Source organism: Amia ocellicauda, chromosome 17, assembly GCF_036373705.1.
Source record: "Amia ocellicauda isolate fAmiCal2 chromosome 17, fAmiCal2.hap1, whole genome shotgun sequence".
NCBI lineage: Eukaryota > Metazoa > Chordata > Actinopteri > Amiiformes > Amiidae > Amia > Amia ocellicauda.
In genome coordinates this window covers 27,638,466-27,659,334 of record NC_089866.1, presented here as the reverse complement: position 1 = coordinate 27,659,334, position 20,869 = coordinate 27,638,466, and the positions used below count along the sequence as shown (strand labels likewise).

The 20,869-nt window shown below is 37.2% G+C and overlaps 1 protein-coding gene across 6 annotated transcripts in view; it reads left to right on the top strand.

The window, feature by feature from the left end:
• The first annotated feature begins 242 nt into the window (after positions 1–242).
• Positions 243–20,869, top strand: part of ap1b1 (adaptor related protein complex 1 subunit beta 1) — a 104,001-nt gene continuing 83,374 nt past the window's right edge. For 4 of the 6 annotated variants that reach the window (XM_066689636.1, XM_066689635.1, XM_066689637.1 and 1 more), the window contains exons 1-5: positions 1,852–2,005; positions 8,455–8,515; positions 11,604–11,709; positions 19,865–20,000; positions 20,349–20,594. In XM_066689636.1, coding sequence (XP_066545733.1) covers positions 8,479–8,515; positions 11,604–11,709; positions 19,865–20,000; positions 20,349–20,594 — 525 coding nt within the window. In that variant the 5' untranslated portion in view covers positions 1,852–2,005; positions 8,455–8,478. Of the gene's footprint in view, positions 365–1,851; positions 2,006–2,134; positions 2,167–8,454; positions 8,516–11,603; positions 11,710–19,864; positions 20,001–20,348; positions 20,595–20,869 lie in introns of those variants that run through there. The other 2 variants (XM_066689634.1, XM_066689633.1) reach the window with 2 other exon arrangements.

The window sequence follows — 20,869 nt, the reverse complement described above, 5'->3', positions numbered from 1 at the left end:
TGTATTATAATTGTCCTTTGATTTTGTTCTTCGGGGTACAAAGGGTGAAAATGCTTGAGATTGCTTGCAGAATTTTTTTGCCTTGCTTCTTTCTGTATTACGATGTGTTGAATTTAGTGACCCTGCACTGAGTGCAAAGTCTTCCTTGAGAATGTCACTATTAGGATTATTTATGTGAATATTTGGTTAAGCTTGTTTCACCACCATTCTTTCTCAGGTTTCTTCTTATCACATCCCCTGCACTGCTCTATGAACTTGTCTCTTTCTAATTTAAATGCAGCTGGGAGAATTGACCAGGTTTGTGTGCAATTCTGTTCTTTGAAAGTCAGCATTACATGGAAAATGTATTTCATATACTGCCTTTGTAAGTATTACTTTTATATTTCTATGAATGTATTCTTTGGAATTTCTTGTTTTATCTTGTTAAACTTTAAGACATAAATCTCTTTTATCTTTATTTAAAAAATGTCTTACTGTCACAATATTTGTCTCTTGGTGGTATCAAATAAATGTTATGTGACTGGAGCCTTTGTGATTTTAATTTTACCTTTTTTCATAATTAATAGGGCAGTTTATTGTAAGTTTAACTTAAGTGTAAGATATGATATGTTCTGTCTGAAATGACTGTATGAAATTAGGGTATTCTGTATGTGTCAATATTAAACAGCAAAATGGGAACTGCACCTTTCAGGACATTGAATTTAGTTTGTAAAGCTTGAAACTTGATTTCACCTTTCCTTTTCTATTATTTTTTCTTTCTATAATAATCCTTCTCAATTTGCTATTAATTTGGTTATCCAGACACGATTCTTTCCACATAATAATACCAAAAATATGTTTTTAACTTAGAACACTATACAGTACAACATAGGCACCTACACCATAGGGCAAAAGGTTTAATGTATAGTGTCTCTATCAAAGAGAATATCAGGCTTTGAACCTGCCAAATAGAGAACTTCACCTAGCAGAAATACTCTGAAAAAGGGTTGGAGATGTGGTCATCCCTGCTCTATCAATGTGCAAGAACAAGAATGTCATCACCAAAAACTGTAATGCCAATGCAGATGTCAGAAAACATGGATCCACTCACTGGCCTCATTTTGTGGAGAAGCAAGGAAAATGGGACATGCCAAAAATGTGCATTCACAATTCACAATTATGTACAATAACGTTTTATAATGTAATTCTCATTATTCTTGTTTTAATAATATTTTGAAACCTAGTTGCAGTCATGTTTATAGATGTTCATCCCTAAAAAGGTCAGAGGTGTAATTCAAAGTTATACAATTAATCTTTGGGTACTGTAAAGGTATATATATATTGTCGGTATATCATAATGCGTGCAATAGAGGGGAACCAATGCACTCACCAAAATTATTGGTATATACAGCTCATTTCTGAACTTGGAGTCTCTTAATTTTTTCCAGAGCTGTATGTACTCATGTGTTTGTATAAGTGTTTAAGTAAAATATCCACATAGTGATATTTCTTTTTTGATTGTAATACCTTTAAAAAAGAGACTTGTGTTTTTTTTTTCCATCTTTCACATGTGACATTCATTTGTAATTGTGCTAAGTCTTGTATTAGCAAATTTTGGATGCGTAGGAAAACATATATATAATTTATATATGTACATTTTACGTATCAATTGTATAGATGTTTTTATATCGGAGATTACATGCATTAAGATTCTGAAACTTCGGCACTCGTGTTTTGAAATATTATTAGCCTATTTATTTATTTCACGTGACATAATAGTTTGCCTTGAATATTATGAGCAATCTATTCACACTGAATAAATGTTCCACAGGTGTCATATTGAGAAGACTATGAGCAGGAAGTACTAGACATTGTCTCTTCCGCCTAGCAGGTGACAGCGTAGCACAGTCAGACATTTTGGAGATCTGAGCTCGAAAAGCCGAGTGTTTGTCCGACTTCAATCGGTATCCATCCACGAGGCACAAGAACATACCGGACCGGTGCTGCAGTGGAAAAACAAAGAGAGGTGACGCTTTATAAAACCTTCTGGACCCAGTGTATAGGACGTTTTATCTTAGGAAATATACTAATTTAAACTTTGCGGAAGCGAGTTTCCGGAAGTGTAGATCAGATGATTGCATTACCTACAAAAGTGGGAGGGAAGGCCGAATTGTACACAGATCTACGGTAATGCTGTAAATGATATTCCCCTTCTCTTTTGCTTTGTAGTTAAACGCGGAGACAAACTGATTCCGACAGTTCTTTATTATTAACACATTTTAGGCGACTGGCCTTTTTTTTTTTTTTCACTCCCACGAATACTATAAGGTCACGTCTAGTGCCAGGGGTTCTCTTTGCTATTTCAGGTTCATTCATTGCCTGATAATTTGTACAGTACGTGTCTGAGTACAAAACGGGATTGAATGCTCAGCTAATGTACAACATTGTATTTTTTTAGTTCACAGTGGTCAGGTCGGTGTTACTGTTAGTAGTATGTTGTAAATGAGATTCGATATTAAACTAACTTTAAAACAATACGATGTTGTCGACGCAAGTTGAACTTTGCACATAAGGTGTTTGTCTAATTTGAAATAAGACCCTCCATAGTAATTATACATATACATCGAAACCTTTACATTTCACTTTGTGATACTATTATTTATCTATGTACTAAATATTTAACTTTTATATGAGGCAACTACATCATCTCGAATAAAGTGCACAGACCCATTGCACTGCAGCTGCAGACCAGGAGGTATGGGTGCTGGTTGATAGGTTTACAAATGTAGCAATGTATTCAGGGGGGAAAAGAAAATTGATATGAAACCCGTTTTACGATATTAATGTTACGATATTGGCGTATAAAACCATTTAACCTTTTAGATAAGATGTCATAACATCTGCATTCATCTACAAGTTTTGTAAAGCTTCTGCCATAGGTCAATATCATGAAATAGGCTAAATGTAGTCTGCCAGTTATACTGACTGTTTTGGTAATGGGAAGAAAATGCTTTTGTGAAAATTTGTATTTTACATTTACCTAGATTTTAAAAGTGACAGCCACCTTACAATTGTGTACAATATTAAATGAAACGGAATAGACTTCAACAGTATCATAGTCTAACCACAAAAATGTGGTTGTTCTTGTAAAATGTACCTTAAAACTTGGATTCTTTAATAAACGTACCAATTTTTTTGTCTGTAATGCATTTTAATAGCCTTTAGAAAATTCCATGGATAGACTAACTGATGCAAATAAAACAGATGTAATTTGCATTGGTGCAGATAGTTGCAAGTAACTTTTTTCCTTACAAATGTATCTCCTAAAAATCCACAAAGCTGCTGGCTGATTTTAATTTTAAAATCTGTTGCTTTGTATAGGCCCTAACTCAACTTTATTAGACCATTGCTGGTGCTTTCAGGTGGAATATCTGAGTCCAGAGGACTGAAACATTGTTTTGAAAAACTCATCACCAGTTTATACTATGTATATTTTGGGTAACTTTTTCCAAATTCAGGTACATTCATATTTAAAAAGTATTTTAAATGGAAAGCATTGGTTTAAATGTTTTAATATTTAATCAAGAAAAGGCATTTGGGTAGAAATTGGGTAGTATTCAGAAATTGATAAGCCAGGGTTCTATGCTGCAACCAAAACCCTTGCATTTGTGACCCTTTCATTTGGCAGTGTGACACCAATTTTTTAATAGTGAAAAAATGTACCTGGTCACGTTAGTTTTTGCATTCCATGGGATAAGCTTGACTAGGGCTATGCCAGTAAATGGTATACTGCTTCACCGCGTTGAGGGCATGTCATGATTTATAATTTATCAATGCTGGCTTTTTAAATTGTATAGCAGTGCGTAATAACCTGCAGCTGCACTAGAAACTGGTGTAGATCATTGGAATAGATGTCTGTCAGGACACAAAGAATGCACAATGATACTGACTGGGGACACTGAAAAGCAAAATCAGGCAGGTGAGGCAAAATAAAATGATCGAAGACTGAGACATTAGATATTGTTGTACTTGCTCTCTGCACAACCATGACTTTAATCTCCCTGTCACACAACCTGCCAGACAGGACTGTCAAGATTTGAACTCTATGTATGAATACTGTAACAAAGCCTTCTCAATTGTTACACTGCATTGTGATCACATGCATTCAGCAGTGCAATTAACAAATAATTAATTAGCAACTTAAACTGAGCCAGCACATGGTAGACCTTAACTGATTACAGTACACTAATCCCCAAAGAGATACAGAAATTCAAGTTAGTTATTTATAAATGGACATCCAAGCAAAAGAAACCATTTCAAAATGCTAGACTTTCACATATGTGACCACGCCACGTTAAGTAAACATCTTCTCAATGTTTACTTAAATCTGTTGCAGAGCTCCAGGTAGCTGGCTAGAGATTATTACTTCAGCCTTAATAAATGTAAAATTAAACCAGAAATAAATGAGGGCTCTCCCAGTAAGCATAGTTTAATTTAAAGTGTATACATTTATAAACAATTAATGCAAAAGTTTAAATTGATTAAATGCATTTGAATATACCAATTCTTGGAAACCAAGAATTTAGGACACCAAGGAGTCACAAATTATTATTATTATTTTTATTTCTTGGCAGACACCCTTATCCTAGGCGACTTACAACATAAGTGTAATACAAAGTGCAAGAATACAGTTCAGTACAAGGCATCTAACATTACAAATTCAGATTTACATGATACAAAGCAGTTCAAGGTATAATACCTTTTACAACTTCCAATTTACACAGGTAAGTACAGTAAGTGAGGTCATACATCCTGGAAAGTAAAAGCTAAGTGCTGTCAAGATGTTAGGTCACAGTCAAGGCCTGTGGGAAATGGAGCAAGGGGGAAATCAATAATATAAGTATTAGTAATGCAAGAAGCATGGTAAAATGTTGTGAAGTACTGTCTGAAAAGATGTGTCTTGAGTAAGCGCTGGAAGGAGGTCAAGGACTCTGCTGTTTTGACTTCGGTGGGAAGGTCGTTACACCATTTAGGGGCCAGGGATGAGAAGGAGGCGGGCTCTGGAACAGTGGCGAGGAGGCAGAGTTAGTCTTCTGGCACCAGAAGACTGCAGTGGTCTGGAGGGGATGTATGGGAAGATGAGGGACTGAAGGTAGCTTGGTGCAGTGTGGTCAAGACAGTGGTAGGTGAGGGTCAATGTCTTGAACTGAATTCGTGCCGGTATCGGGAGCCAGTGGAGGGAGCGGAGCAGTGGAGTAGTATGTGCGAATCGGGGCTGAGAGAATACAAGACAAGGCGCAGAGTTCTGGATGAGCTGCAGTGTGTGGGTAGTAGTCGCAGGCAGGCTGGCCAGGAGGGAGTTGCAGTAGTCCAGGCGGGAGAGGACCAGTGACTGGACGAGCAGCTGAGTCGAGTAGTCGGTGAGGAAGGGATGGATTCGGTGTATGTTGCTCAGGAAGAATCTACAGGTATGTATCATCGTGATGTGCTGGGTGTAGGAGAGCGCAGAATCGAGGCTGACTCCTAGATTCTTAGCAGCAGAAGAAGAAGGAGAGAGTGTTGTGGATTCCAGTTGCAGAGGATGGACAGAAAGGCAGAGAGCTGATGGTGGACCGCCCGCTCGGGAGTCTTTGAGAGGAAGGGGAGTAGGCATACAGGGCAGTAGTTCTGAGGAGAGGTGGGGTCAAGGGTTGGTTTCTTGAGGAGTGGGATGATAGCAGTTTGTTTAAATGCAGAGGGGAAACAGAGAAGTGAGGAGTTGAGGAGGGAGGAGATGAAGGGGAGTAGATCAGGAGTGGTCGCTTGGAGGAAGCAAGAAGGGAGAGGGTCCAGGGCACACGTTGTAGGTTTGTGACGTAGGAGGAGAGAGGAAACTTAAGAGTCCGAGACAGGTGAAAATGAAGAAAAGGAAGCATGACGTGGTTCATTGGGCAGGGTCAGTCACAGGTTTCCAAAAGTGTTGTCTTGAGGTCAGGTCTCTCCCTTGTAATGTTTGTGCTTGTCTTCCTGGGGGAAGGTGTGGGATGCGGAAACCAAATGGCTTCCTTTGATGTATTTGCAAAAGGTCTGATCCCACGGCCATCTTTTACAACTGTCAATCAATCATTAACAAAACAGTTCCTGCCAATCTGGGAAAGCAAGTAAGTCCACAAACAAACTTTTAACACCAGATAGTTAACCGTCCACAAAACATGGATGTGTCCGGACATGTCCATGTAGGACCACATTTAATTATATGTTGGCTATATTTAAAATGTCTCTATTAGTATTAGAACACAGGGCTGTATCGAAAATTGTACTGATCTTGTTACGTTACGAGTTATTATAACAAGTAAAGTAACACACTTGCATATTTTTTCTCAACCGAAGCATTGAAAATAAAAAAATACAATATATATTTTTATAATGTAAGTCATTTTGTGTTAGTTTTAACAATATTGTATTTATTATATGATCAGTAGGGAAGTGTTCTCCCTTCTGCTCCACTGATGTGAAGACTGTCTGCTGCCTGTCTCTAAAACAAACACCATCACAGTGCATGCCGGAACTTGTTTACGCTGCCAGGATCAAATGCTACCAATGTATTTCATCCGATTGTCGAGCGTTTACACTACCATTTCTGATCCTGATCAAACGCTACCAATGCATTGGATCTGGATCAGAAATGGCAGTGTAAATGTGCCTGTTGTTTTCAAAACACTAAGCTGTTTTAATCTTCAGTTTGAAAGGTGCTAAACTGTTTTGATATATAATGAAAAATAAAGTAAACCCATTAAATCACCTGTGTGTCTAACCACGAAGAACTATACAATTGACTAGGGGTTTGTATCTTTCCCTCTGACTATTCGATATGCATCTAGATGTCACCTATAAGATACAGGAAAGATAAGTTTAGAAAAATGAATGATATGATTTGTTTCAGCTTTGAGTCAATTTGATGTGATACAATATGATTCAATTCAAAGTGGTTGGATTTAGAAATCCATTTAAAATAAAAAAAACATAATCCAACTAAGAGAGAAATGTACAAACTGGCTATTTCCCATGCAGTTATTATGGCAATACAAGTCTACAAATATATATTATGAGGTTCTCAAAGGGAAAAAATACTGAATACCTGTAGGACTAGAAGATTTTGTGTGGAATTGATGAATTACAACGATCAACGTTTCGGCTTAATCTGAATGAATTAATGTTTCCGAAATTATTGTATTGAACGCGTGCGTTTTCAATAAAATCGAAGTGTATTAAACTCAACTAGTTTCAATTCAGAGTACCGTACGTTTCATAGACGACACTGTCCAAACAAAGTTGAAATCAAAGTAAAACAGATTCAAATGAATGCGAAATCACATTTTTTCTATAAGCGTGAATTCGAGATGCGTCTGTCCATTTTTTTTTTTATGTAGGCCGACAATATATGGCAAGCTATTGCGGATGAGCTGGGCATGAATGCTACCTGCTGTCTGATGTAGCTAGAATGTGGTTAAGCACAGATAAACAACAAACGTGTGACTTACATTTACAAATATTTGCACTTTCAAATAAAGTAACGTTGAAACATGCACTCTGCTTTTGTGTCTTCATGGTGACGTGTAATTTGTGTGCGATACGTTTTATTTTTATATGTCATTGTAAAAATGCGAATTTCTTCAGCCCCGTTTGCAATCTAATTTTTTTTAAATTAAAAAAAAGTTTTAAATTATTTTATTTTCAATTTAATATTTATGGCACTAATTTGATCTCATATCTGAGTGCCCCTACACATGATCGTTTAAAGAAATGTCTTTGTTTTTTAATCCTTTTAGCCTTTTATTTTATTATTTTATTTTTTTATTGCTTGCTCCCCTTTATTGGCTAACCTGCTTGTTTTCGGGCTTACTTTTTGTCTGTATTCACTGTACTGCTGTATTGCATTTTTTTTGTCTGGTTTGACTCTTGCTTTATTTGTAGCTCGTGGATATAATATACGATTATTAGTATAAATTAAATGTGTATATATACATCTTTCACGTTTTTTTGTAGCTGCGCCCCAGGTAGACCCAACTAATCGAACTGCCTTCAGATATGTCTTGGAATTAACCTTGAACCATTGAACACAACCCTAGGGAATTTTGGAATGTGCAGAAAGATCATGCACAGAAGGAAATTAAGCAAACAAAGTAAAAAATCTGGAAAGGAAGATGAACTTCAGAATATTATGAAATTACTGACCAGCAGGGGTAACTTCTGTAGCTATGCCACTACCTCTTCAATCCTAATGGAGATAGTAACTGTGCTCTTAGATTTGCATAGCTTGCTAAAGTTTTATTTTTTCCTGCCTTTGTGTTACGAGGTCATTCGTGTCAGAGGGACGTGTATGTAATATATATTATACACCCCTCAGCTAAGCTTCCTGGAAGTCCTCTATTTATCAAAATTACAAGTCTCAGTCTTGTTGTTCAGTCTCACCAACCTTCTCCCTTTTTCTTTCAGGAGAACTGAAACCTTGCAGACAAAATGACTGACTCCAAGTATTTCACAACTACAAAGAAAGGTATGGCAGTCATTTGCTGATTAGCTTTATATTCCATTATATTTTTGGTCAAAACTTTAGACAAATTGAGGAATATGAACTTTACTATGGTAAATTATCTGCAATGCTTAATCACATTTCTGTTTATTTATACAAGCTTGTGCTGCTTTCCCATTATTATTTTTTTTAAACTGTAAATGCTCTGAATCTCTATCCTTATTTTTGTGTGTTAACTGTCATGCAAAATCTAAAGGTTTTCCGGCTTCTCTCCTGAACAAGCCCTAATATTTAAATGGAGCATTGTAAGGCTTAGTTACTATTTCTGATGTACTGATGCTGCAAAATGATGATGATTTTGTACTCACAGCAAATCATTCTATGGAAATTATATAGAGAAATGTATTCTCCAGATTGCAGCTCTCTGTGTTCTGTGCTCTTTTCTGCCCTTTGTGTTATTTCATGAGCATTGTCACAGAAATGCAGCATAGGCTGCAGAGATTAATAGGAGTAGCTCCTGATCATTCTTGTTCCTGTAGGCTTCAGAACCTCAGGTGTGGACAGGCAGAGTAACTTAATATCCCTAGTGGTTTAAAGTATTGAAACAGTCGTGATTCACATCAAATATCTTAATATGTCAGATAAGTAAATAAGAGGTGGAATGAAAATGTGCCTCCTAAAGCTATTTTCACACTGTACCAGGGATGGCTAACCCTGGTCCTGGAGAGCCACAGGATCTGCAGGTTTTTGTTTTATCCAGATCGGTAACTGTTTAATTGCACCAATTATGGGTCTTAATTAGGCAAAATGTCCCTGTGTTCAAGATATCCATTGATTGGTAATGAAGAGAGACCTGGAAATCCTGCAGGATTGCGGCTCTTCAGGACCAGGGTTAGCCACCCCTGTACTATACCATCTAATCCCAGATTCAGTGAACCCAGGGCGGTTCTGGGGTGACTCACCACTGAGTTCAGACCTGCTTGCATTCACATTTTCCTTGCACTACAATACACTAGTTACAATTTACATTATTGTTTTTTAACCCGAGGTGAGTGCTTTGTTCCTGGTTGGAAATCTTAACCCTGGTCTCTCAGGAGTGAGTTCACCCCCAGCATCAGAGTTTAGTCTCAGGTTGAAAATTAAAATGATTTTTTTGACCCGTGGTTTCTCTAGGTTCAACTGTCTAGTGTTACAGTTTCTTAAGAAAACGTTATCTAATCGTATACAATATCACATTATTTTTACATACAATAACCCATTTATACAGCTGTGTTTTTACTGGATCAATGTAGGTACATTGCCTTGCTCAAGGGTACAACTGCAGTGTCCCACATCTGGGACTGAACACACAACCAGAGCTCTAACCACATCCACACTGCTGCCCATGATAACTTAACAGTTCACAACTCATGTCTTGGAGGTAGCCTTATCACAACACATGAGATTGATACACCCACTGTATACATTTTCCATCCATTTTGCAGTTGAGATGGTTAGACATTTCAGTTCAGTACACAAATTAATCTTATCTTACAGTTATTGTCTCTTTATGTAACTAAGTCCATCCAAGGTGCCTGGGTACAAGGGTTAAGGTTATCAAAATGCAATATGTTACATGCATATGTGTGTATATATGCACAATGAATGTATAATCACACATTTACACAGTGTGATTAAACCTTTACAGCTGAGGACATAAATACTTTAGCATGTTTCCAAATACAGGAAGAGCTTTATTTCTTACATGCCGAATGTACTATATTCATAATTTATCTGTCACTTTGTTTTGCATTGTTTTGTATTTTTCTTCATTCTCATTGGTTATTCCTGCTTAGATTTACAAGGCAAACAAGCTCTGTCAATAAAAAGCATCTTGGAACTGATTGAGCAACAAAGCAGCATTGTTGCATACTTTTTAACATTTGGTAATGAAGCATTATGCCCTTTTAATATTTAAGTAGTTGTTGATTGAAAAACTAGAGAATGTTAGCAAGGTAAAAAGGCAAAAAAGGCCTAGAACTCGCATGAGCATACACACTTGGATATGAAATAAGAAATATATGAAATAACCCGCTGAACATTTTCATTAGTACCATTTGTCCACTTTGACCTTTTTGCAGTCCCAATGTTATTAACAGGCTGTTAGTTATCTACCCTAAATGTTACCGGTAGGATACATTTTTGTGTTATTATTTATGTTTATATTTAGTTAGGTCCCCTGAGTTTTTATGCTCAATTTTCAAATGACATTTTATTGTTTTTAGGAATTATTGCTTTGTGTAGGATTGTCCTTGACAATTAAAAAAGGAAGGTTTTAACCAACCATACTCACACTTAATGTTAAAATCATGTAATTTGTAAACTGTTTCAAAATGTGTCATCCCTGGTGACTGTGGCTAAAGATACATAAGCCAATCACAATTAAAGGCAGATCAGGAATAGCACAGCTTAAGGTTTTCTTAATAAGATTAGAAACTTGTCTTCACAGTATGTTAACTTGTTCATAAGAAAATTACCCCTTTTAACCTTTAACCTTCTGGTTTTATGGAAGTCTGTTACTTTATTTTTGAATATTTTGCAAAACAATATACAAGAATTTAAACATTTACCACTTATTCAGCACATGACTTTATAATGGCAATGCTTTTTTTTCCCCTCTTTCAGCAGTACAGTTCTGTAATTTATATTTATCTTAACGACAATAATATTTGTAACTATTTGTATGTGAACTTTGCATCAGTTTAGATATATGAAAAATATTAGAAATATGTCAGTAATTGTGTTGATTACTTAGTTTTGCAGATCTACTTTATTGACAATGTCAAGTCTTCAATTGCAAATCCAGTTTCTAGATTGCTCACCTTCATACTTTAATTTAGCAGTACTTTACAAATGGAAATCTAAAGAGGAAGTGTAGTAGAAATGAATCCCCTATAAACCAGGGTGTTCACTCATTCTAAACTTTTACATTTGTGGAAACGTTCCTTCGGATGGTTTATGTACATCAATTGGATGAGTTTTGCATTGTTTTAATTTCTCATTCAGTGATAATTACATGTGGCATTATTTTTCTCATGCCAAAAGCTTTTTAACTGGCTGTGTGTCCCCTTAGGAGAGATCTTTGAGCTCAAGGCAGAGCTGAACAGCGACAAGAAGGAGAAAAAAAAGGAGGCTGTGAAGAAAGTGATCGCGTCCATGACAGTGGGCAAGGATGTCAGGTAAGGATGCACTGATTCTGAGTACTGAATATTAAATATCTGCCAATAACGAGTACCGATCCAATACTAGGGTTTTAAACACACCAAGTTAAAACAGTAACTACAACATTAACTACAATAAACCAGTAAAAAACTATGACTGAATTGTATGCCATACAACTTTCTAACAACTATCTCAATCTTAACCAGATATTTAAAGTAACTAATACATTTTCACGTATGTATAAAACAAAACTATTTCGTCATAAACTGACCATTCAAATGGGAATATATAACAGTTCTAGTATAGAGCAAACACATGTGATGTCACAAATACCTGTCACCACCATGTTGGAGGACAAGCGAAGCGATTCATTGGTCAATGGTCTTAGTCTGCTGTGTACTTATGAGTGTGTGTGATTCTGTTGTGCCTTTCAACTAACTCAACAATGTCATCAGTGATGTCCTAGACATTTATTATGTGTAAATATGGAAGTAAAAGTTGAGATGTGTTCAAACTCATATTTATTTCTGTGAAAAAACTTGTGGCAATTTACCAAGTCAGATATTACAATCAACTGCTCATATCTAGAAATTCAAGTTTATTTGATTTAAAATATATATAATTTATTATGCATTCCGTCACTAAGTTTAAACTTAATTATGTTTTTCTGTCAGGTTCCAATCTCGATTTGATGAAGTATTTATTAAACTAATTTGTAAGTCGCCCTGGATAAGGGTGTCTGCTAAGATATACATAATAATACCAATCATAATTTTAATCAATATTGCTTACATTTTGTGAAGCATTCAGTTGAAATCCGAATCAGCCTGCACATTTATGCATTCTGATTAGGATCTGCACTGTTCTCTAATCATTGATAGTTTATTGCATCACACCGCCATGATCCTGATCAGCTTGCCAAATACCCCTTGAAATGATGGTTAACAAATGTGTTTATTCAATAATGAAAACTTTATCCTGTTGAACATGGCTCTGATCATATTGACCAGTATAGATAGCCTGCAAAAGCAATGAAAGCAACAGTAACAATATAACATGATAGGGATTTTCTTTTTCACAACTGATATTCTTTAATTCAAATATTTTAATTGCATTCTAAATAAATGGCTAACTAAAACTGATATAACATTATAATTTTGTTTTTGTTTTTAATGGAACTGAATCATTATATAAAACAAACACTAATTTTCATGGTAGTTAAATGACTTTGTCTGGTTATCACTTATCATGATTATTGTACCTTTTTCTTAGCATTAGTCACAGATTTAGATGGTCTTTTTCTTTTGAAGCTCTGTAACTTAATGCAGTCAGTGCAGGACTTGTCTACTAAGCAGGGGGCATCCCGAAAGTAGGTCACGTAACGGGTTCGCTCTATAGAAAACAATAAAATTAAAAATATAAAATGCGAATACAAATACCAATACAAGAAAGTGTGCAGTATTCAAAATGGTATAGAAATTACAATTATTCAAGTACAAAACAAGTACAGAGTGTAGCTGCAACTGTGTAAACTGTGTCTAAGAGTCTGAAAAGCAGTGAATTAACAGGATCATCAGTTACTGCACTGCTTTCAGTTCATTGACCTATATAGACTGAACACAATTTACATTTTGTAAACCTAAACACTCCCAGATCGGATTCCCTGCGGCAGATGCCAGGCTAAAAATCAAGGTAAATACCTCCATTTTAATCAGACAATGTCTAATGTTTATCATTTGTGTGTATGGAGCTTATAAGGAAAGGAAAGGTTATATGATGTTCAAATACTGAAGATCCATCAGCAATAACTGTACAAGATGTAAGATTGATAAAGAGCACTAACTGTTTATAAGAAGGACCTCGAAACACACTCATATTAAGTGTTTTTAAACGAGGCAGGGTGTCTGAAGTCCATTGATCACATCTGACAAGCACGGAGCACATCCTAATATAGAGAGGATCCGCAACGCTAGGATATTGCACTCGTATAAAATACCTGAACAAGTCATTATGCTGTGAGTCTCAGGCTCGTTCTCACTAACCCTCGTTTTTTGAGTGAGGCTCTCCGAATCTATCCAGTCAGTGCTCTCAAGCTCTTGACCAATGATGTGGAATTATTAAGCTAGAACATGCTCCTAGCAGAAACGGGGCAGGATTTTGGAATAACTGCATTAGAAAAAAGTAGGACGCTACTCATGGCATCAGATTAGTATAGACTCCAAATGCCAAAACCGTATTTTTGGACAGTATCGGCTCAATTTCCAGTGCCAGTATCGGATCGGTGCATCCCAAATTTCAGGTAAAGGAGACCTACTTGCATTCTGGCTTGGTTGCTTTACAGGTGCCCTCTGCTAAGGGAGTTGTGAATTTGGCCCTGAAATATGAAATGCATGAAATTCTCTGTTTATGCACCATTATTCCTCAAATTTCTGCATAGGCATTTTTCATGACAACCTAGAGAAGGCTCTGTCCCATGCATTGAAAATTGAATATTGTCAGGGACAGTTATTGGTCAATTTGTCTTCGAGGAAGAAATGGTTCTCGTGACATGAAAGGAAGGTCTTAATCCCATGTGATGGTATTAATTGTTTTTCACTTCATTTGTCTATCTAGAACAGACATGTCAAACGTGTGGCCCACAGGCCATTTGTGAACAGATTTTCTGTGGCCTGTGAGAAGCTTTCCCCAAGAATGCGAGTTGTATGATTTTAAGAGAATGTGTTTCTTACAAGTCTGTAATTTCCAACAAATTGTCAGTCATTGTCAGTGCGCTTCATATGTGCTTCAACAACATGATACATGGTAATATTAAGTTACATTGATTAGTAAACTCCAATCTGCAAATAGTCTTCAAAAAGTAATTTCTACGGTTTAGTGGTGTAGCTTTAGTAAAATGCATGTTCATTGGTTTACGCTTCCTGTGGTTCTCGTAGGGCTTTTTCACCACATGATGTTGTTGAAGGAGGATTGTGCTTAATGGCGGTTTTGCTAATTAGTAATTTTCACTTTTATTAGTAATTTTTGCACAGCAGTTACTACTAGCTTTCAGGATGCCACCCAAAAGAAAAGCAGATGACGTGCAGAGAAATTTTCAGAAATGATGGACAGATTAATAATATTTTTGCTGAGTTTGATGGCAAAGCCATGTCTTATTTGCAATGCATATGTGGCCGCTATGAAAGAGTATAATGTTTGTCATCTTTATGATGCAACACAGAGAACCAAGTACTCCAAATTAACAACAGGGACCACACAGATTTTTTTTTTCTTTAAATGACCAATTCAGGCAATTCAGTCACAACAAAGTATTTTCCACAAAAAAGAGTGATAGTGCTGAGGAGGCTAGTTACCTGATTTCCAAAGAGATTGCATGTGCTGCAAAGCTATTCTCAAAAGGTGATTTTATTAAGAAATGCATGCTAAAAGCAGCCTAGGCTGTGTGCCTGGAAAAGAAGGAGTGTTTTGCAAATATAAGTTTGTTAAGGAATACTCTTGTGGAATGCATAACCAACATGGCAATAAGACTTAAAATCACAACTTTGTGAAAATCTGTTCCGTGCCTTCTTGGTTGCTCTGGACGAAAGCATGGATGTAGTCGATACAGCCCAGCTTGATATTTTTGTCAGGGTTTATGCAGGATTTGTACGTTTTTTAGAAACTTTAATCTTTATCTTCAGGTTGTCGATTGTCAGGACCGAAGCTTTGAAAGGTAAAATCGATAATAGCTTAGGCTAACTGTTTATAAAATAGACTTCATTATGAGCTGTTATACTTCCTAATTATTAGTTATTTTATGATTGTTTGACCGTATACACTATACACACAATACAGGTATTGTTTTTTATTTTATCATTAAATGGCCAAAATGGACACAAATAATCCAACAAGAAACATATAAACGTATTGGGGAAAGGCACAGAATCTTTGTGTAGGGAAGGTTTTTGATTCATGGAGCATTGGTCTTTCTTCTGGGATAGATGGGACCTGTACAAACTGGATGGTCTACATCTAAACGGAAGGGGGGCTAACACATTGGGAGAACGTATGTGCAGAGTAATTGAGTAATTTAAACTATGAATCGGGGGCAGGGAGCTCTGAAGAGATGTTCCACTAATTAAAGAAAACAAAGGGAAACTGTTGGTAGGAAAGTCCTGAAATGTTTGGGCCTCAGTGTCAGGAATATAAATAGTAGGGAAATAGAAAGAAACAGAGCTCTTGGAGCTAAAACTAATGCAAAGATATTTTTTTTCAAGACTACAACAGCAAGAGGAAAAAGGAGGAAATAAAACCGCTAATGGGCAAAAATTATTATTATTATTATTTTTATTTCTTGGCAGATGCCCTTATCCAGGGCGACTTACAACATAAGTGCAACACAAAGTGCAAAAATAGTTAATTAAAAGGCATCAATCATTACAATTTCAATCTAACTAAAACCTAGTAATTCAAAATATAATGCATTTTATAAATTCCAATTTACAATTTACACAGGCAAGTACAGTAAGTGAGGTCCTACATCCTGGACGGTAAAAGCTAAGTGCTGTCAAGATGTAGGGTCACAGTCAAGGGCTACGTGAAAGGAAGCAAGGAGGAAAACAAATTGAAAACACAAGAAGCATAATAAAACTGTGAAGTGCTATCTAGCGGGGATAAAAGGACTAATATTACAAGTACTGTCCGAAAAGATGCGTCTTGAGTAAGCACCGGAATGAGGTCGAGGACTCTGCTGTTTTGACTTCGGTGGGCAGGTCGTTCCACTATTTAGGAGCCAGGGATGAGAAGGTGTGGCTCTGGAGGATGGAGAGTGGAGAGGAGGCAGAGTTAGTCTTCTGGTACCGGAAGAGCGCAGTGGTCTGGAGGGGATGTATGGAGAAATGAGGGACTGAAGGTAGCTTGGTGCAGTGTGGTCGAGACAGCGGTAGGTGAGGGTAAATGTCTTGAACTGAATGCGTGCCGGTATCAGGAGCCAGTGGAGGGAATGGAGTAGTGGAGTAGCGTATCCGAATCGGGGCAGAGAAGAATACCAGACGGGCCGCAGAGTTCTGGATTAGCTGGAGCGGGCGGGTAGTAGTCTCGGGCAGGCTGGCCAGGAGGGAGTTGCAGTAGTCCAGGCGGGAGAGGACCAGTGACTGGATGAGCAGCTGAGTCGAATAGTCGTTGAGGAAGGGATGGATTCGTGTCATTGTGGTGATGTGCTGTGTGTAGGAGAGCGCAGGATTGAGGGTGACTCCTAGATTTTTAGCGGCAGAAGGAGAGAGTGTGGTGGATTCCAAGGGGATTGAGATGGAGAGATCAGCAGAAGGTGAGGAAGATTGGGAGAAAAACAGGAAATCCGATTTGGAGAGGTTGAGCTTGAGGTGGTGCGAGTGCATCCAGCCAGAGATAGCAGACAAACGGGAAGAGATGCGAGGGAATGAGATGGTCAAAAGAGGGAAAAGACAAGAAGATCTGGGCATCGTCAGCATAGAAGTGGTAGGAGAATTACTATAGAAACCAATACTAATACATTGGAATGCAGGAAGGGGAAAAACACCACTATGTGGCTCCAAATCAATTAACTGGAGCCAGAACAATATGATATGATAAACTTAGATTTTGAAAAAGCTTTTGATAAGGTTCCACACCAAAGCCTGCTCCTCAAATTGGAAGCTGTAGGCATTCAGGGTAATGTAAGTAGATGGATTATGAACAGGTTGATGTATAGGAAACTGTGTCGATAAGAGGAGTTGCTTCTGACTGGAGGAAGATTGTTAGTGGAGTTCCACAGGGATCAGTACCATGGCCTTTGCTTTTTCTAATCTATATTAATGATCTGGACTCTGGGATAGTTAGCAAACTTGTCAAATTTGCAGATGATACTAAAATAGGTGGCTTAGCAGATACAATCTCGGCAGCACAGGCTATTCAAAGGGACTTGGATAATATTCAGTTGTGCGCCGACACCTGGCAGATTAAATTCAATGTGGACAAGTGCAAGGCAATACATGCAGGTAACAAAAATATCCACTATAATTACACTATGGGAGGAATAGAACTGGAAGAAGTAAAACATGAGAAAGATCTTGGAGTCTACATGGACTCCTCACTTTCCCCATCCAAACAATGTGGGGAAGCAATGTTAAGACTGTACAATGCACAGTTCTGGGTTCCACAGAAAGATATTGCTGCTCTAGAGGCAGTTCAGAGGAGAGCAACCAGACTTACTCCAGGTTTGTAGGGAATGTCCTACTCTGAGAAACTGAGGGAATGGAACCTTTTCACTCTGGAACAGAGACTACGTGGGGACTTGATCCAAGTCTTCAAAATCATGAAAGGCATCGACCACATCAAACCAGAGGAGCTTTTTCAGATCAGCAGGGACACACGGACCTGTGGACACACATGGAAATTGGGCTTCAAGGCATTCAAAACGGGAAAATGGGAGACACTTCTTCACATAGAGAGTTGTCACAATCTGGAACAAACTACCCAGCAATGTTGTTGAATCTGAAAATTTGGGAACATTCAAAAATAGACTGGATAGGATCCTTGGATCAGTTACTAATGGACAACAAACAAGTACGATGGGTCGAATGGCCTCCTCTCGTTTGTAAACTTTATGTTCTTAATAACCATTGCACTTTTTTTCCCCTCTTTTCATACACTGAACGATATGCTGATAACTGGGTTGAAAAACCTAAATAACTTTAAAGCTACAACACCGTAGTAAATAACAGAATATAATATTTCTCTCACAAGCAGGTAATTTGTTACAGAGCAGTAGCATAATTTTTTAATGGAATTACACATTATAATTGATACGAATCACAACCTTCAACTTTCTGCATACCTATCGGAGAAAAATTTTAAATTCCATGCTATGGAATTCGACACACTGATGCATTACTGAAAACTGTAAGGCTGGTTTACGCATTCCTCTTGTACAAAGATGCTATTGGCTAACCTCTGAATCTTCATATCATTTGAAAAGTGAGTTTATTGGCTACACGCCTGTGTCCATCTCGCAGACTCATCACAGCCAGTGTTTTCGTGTCACATCACAGTGCTGTCCCTGGGGGGGTAATGACACAGACAGATGTAGCAGGGGGGGGTGGACTCACTGGCACAGATCCCTCAAATTCGATCAGATTTCTATGCAAAAAGGCTTGTTTTTTTCAGAAGACCATAATGAGTAATTGAGTAAATAATGCTTTATATTTTTTCAAACACTGAGAAGTTCAGATCCAATGATATAAAATATACAAAATAAAATGTACAAAATAAATTTGAGCTCCATATCCAGTTTATGAACTGTTTTCCTGTGCTGTTGTACGCAGTTTCTTCTTGGCAGTTGATGGTAAAGAAGTTGCAGGAGATCGTAATTTGTTTGTTAAGCACATAATAAGAGAACATTATTTTTTACATTAAATTAATTAAACAATTAGTTGATACAACCATGAATAAGAGACCTCTGCACAGTAGCTGTGAAGATGGTAGGTAACGCTAACAGTGTCACATTTGTATGTGCTTTAAAACGTCTGTATAATACAGAACCATATTTCCACCCGAAAAGAAAGAGGGGAAAAAAAAAAAAAAAAAAAAAATCCCCTGATGTCAACAATACACTTCCATAGCATAATACATTGACACGAAGTTTATATAATTAGATAAAACTGTAATTGTAAAAGTAATTGACAAAATAAGAAATAATAAGCTCCGTCACTGAAGACATGCTGATGTTTTAGTTTTAAATTCTCTAAAATTGAACTTCTCTGAAATTGAATGCTGTGAACAGACAGCTCTTTCTCACAAAGTAAAAAAATATAGGTCTAGTGTTATTTAATGCCCTTTTGAAGTAATTCCAGACTATTAAGCTTTTGTTTTTGTTTCATGGAGAGGAACTTGTTTACCTTCCTCTATTTTGAAAATGTGTCGACTGCCTGACTAATTTTTTAATTCGACAAATTTTATTAGATTTATTTGAATCCTTTGAATATCTGAGGACTGCACACAGCTATTGTTATGAATAGTAATTTATGAACTATTTAATAGGTAAATACCTATGCACCCCCATCAGCCAATATCGATCCACTGCTGAATGAAGGCCTCCCCAAGAGGTTTCTACTTTCTTCAATCTACAGCTTCTCTTTTCCATGACAGGTATATAAAAATGTTTTTGTTCCCCTTACCCAGTGCTCTATTCCCTGATGTGGTGAACTGCATGCAGACAGACAACCTGGAGCTGAAGAAGCTGGTGTATCTGTACCTTATGAACTATGCAAAGAGCCAGCCGGACATGGCTATCATGGCAGTTAACACTTTTGTCAAGGTACTTAAGGGTGGGCAGTGGGCACATACTAGTTATAGAGTCCATTGCGTACTCTAGGTTAGCAGGGTATGTTTTTATTTTATTTATATTATAAATAAATTAAATTAGTTTTGCAAGGATAATTAAGCAATGAGTGATGTTGATGTTACCTTTTTCTTTGTTTTCAATTAAGGTATTTTAATAACGTGCAGTTTACTTTATAAACATTAGTTTGAATTTAAAAATGATGCAATTTGTTTTTGTTTTTTAGCATAGTGAAAACGCCAATGGGAAGATGGTAGAAGAAGAAACCTCGACCATGCGTAACTTGTAATCAATTTCATTTGTGTGTGTTGTTCCACTCTGCAGGACTGCGAAGATCCCAACCCCCTAATCCGAGCACTGGCAGTAAGGACCATGGGCTGCATCCGTGTGGACAAGATCACGGAGTACTTGTGTGAGCCGCTGCGCAAATGCCTGAAGGATGAGGACCCCTATGTAAGGAAAACTGCTGCGGTGTGTGTGGCCAAGCTTCACGACATCAATGCCCAGCTGGTAGAGGACCAGGGTTTCTTGGACACTCTGAAGGACCTCATCTCAGACTCCAATCCCATGGTGAGAGTACAGGCCAGTGGGCTACACTCCTACTCCTCCTGAGTTCTTAATGACTTCACTGAAACCATTATTTACATAATTATAGGCAGATCAGACTCCATTATCCCTCAGTTAACTATATAACTAAAACTATTAAAAAGCAATAATCACCCTGGATACCTTATGGGGCTGTTAATAGTTTCATTTAAAAGGTAACATTGATAACATTCGTTTAATATAAGAAGTCTTATAACCATAGAAACTGATGGGTACAAGGGATTTATTCTAGTGTTCAA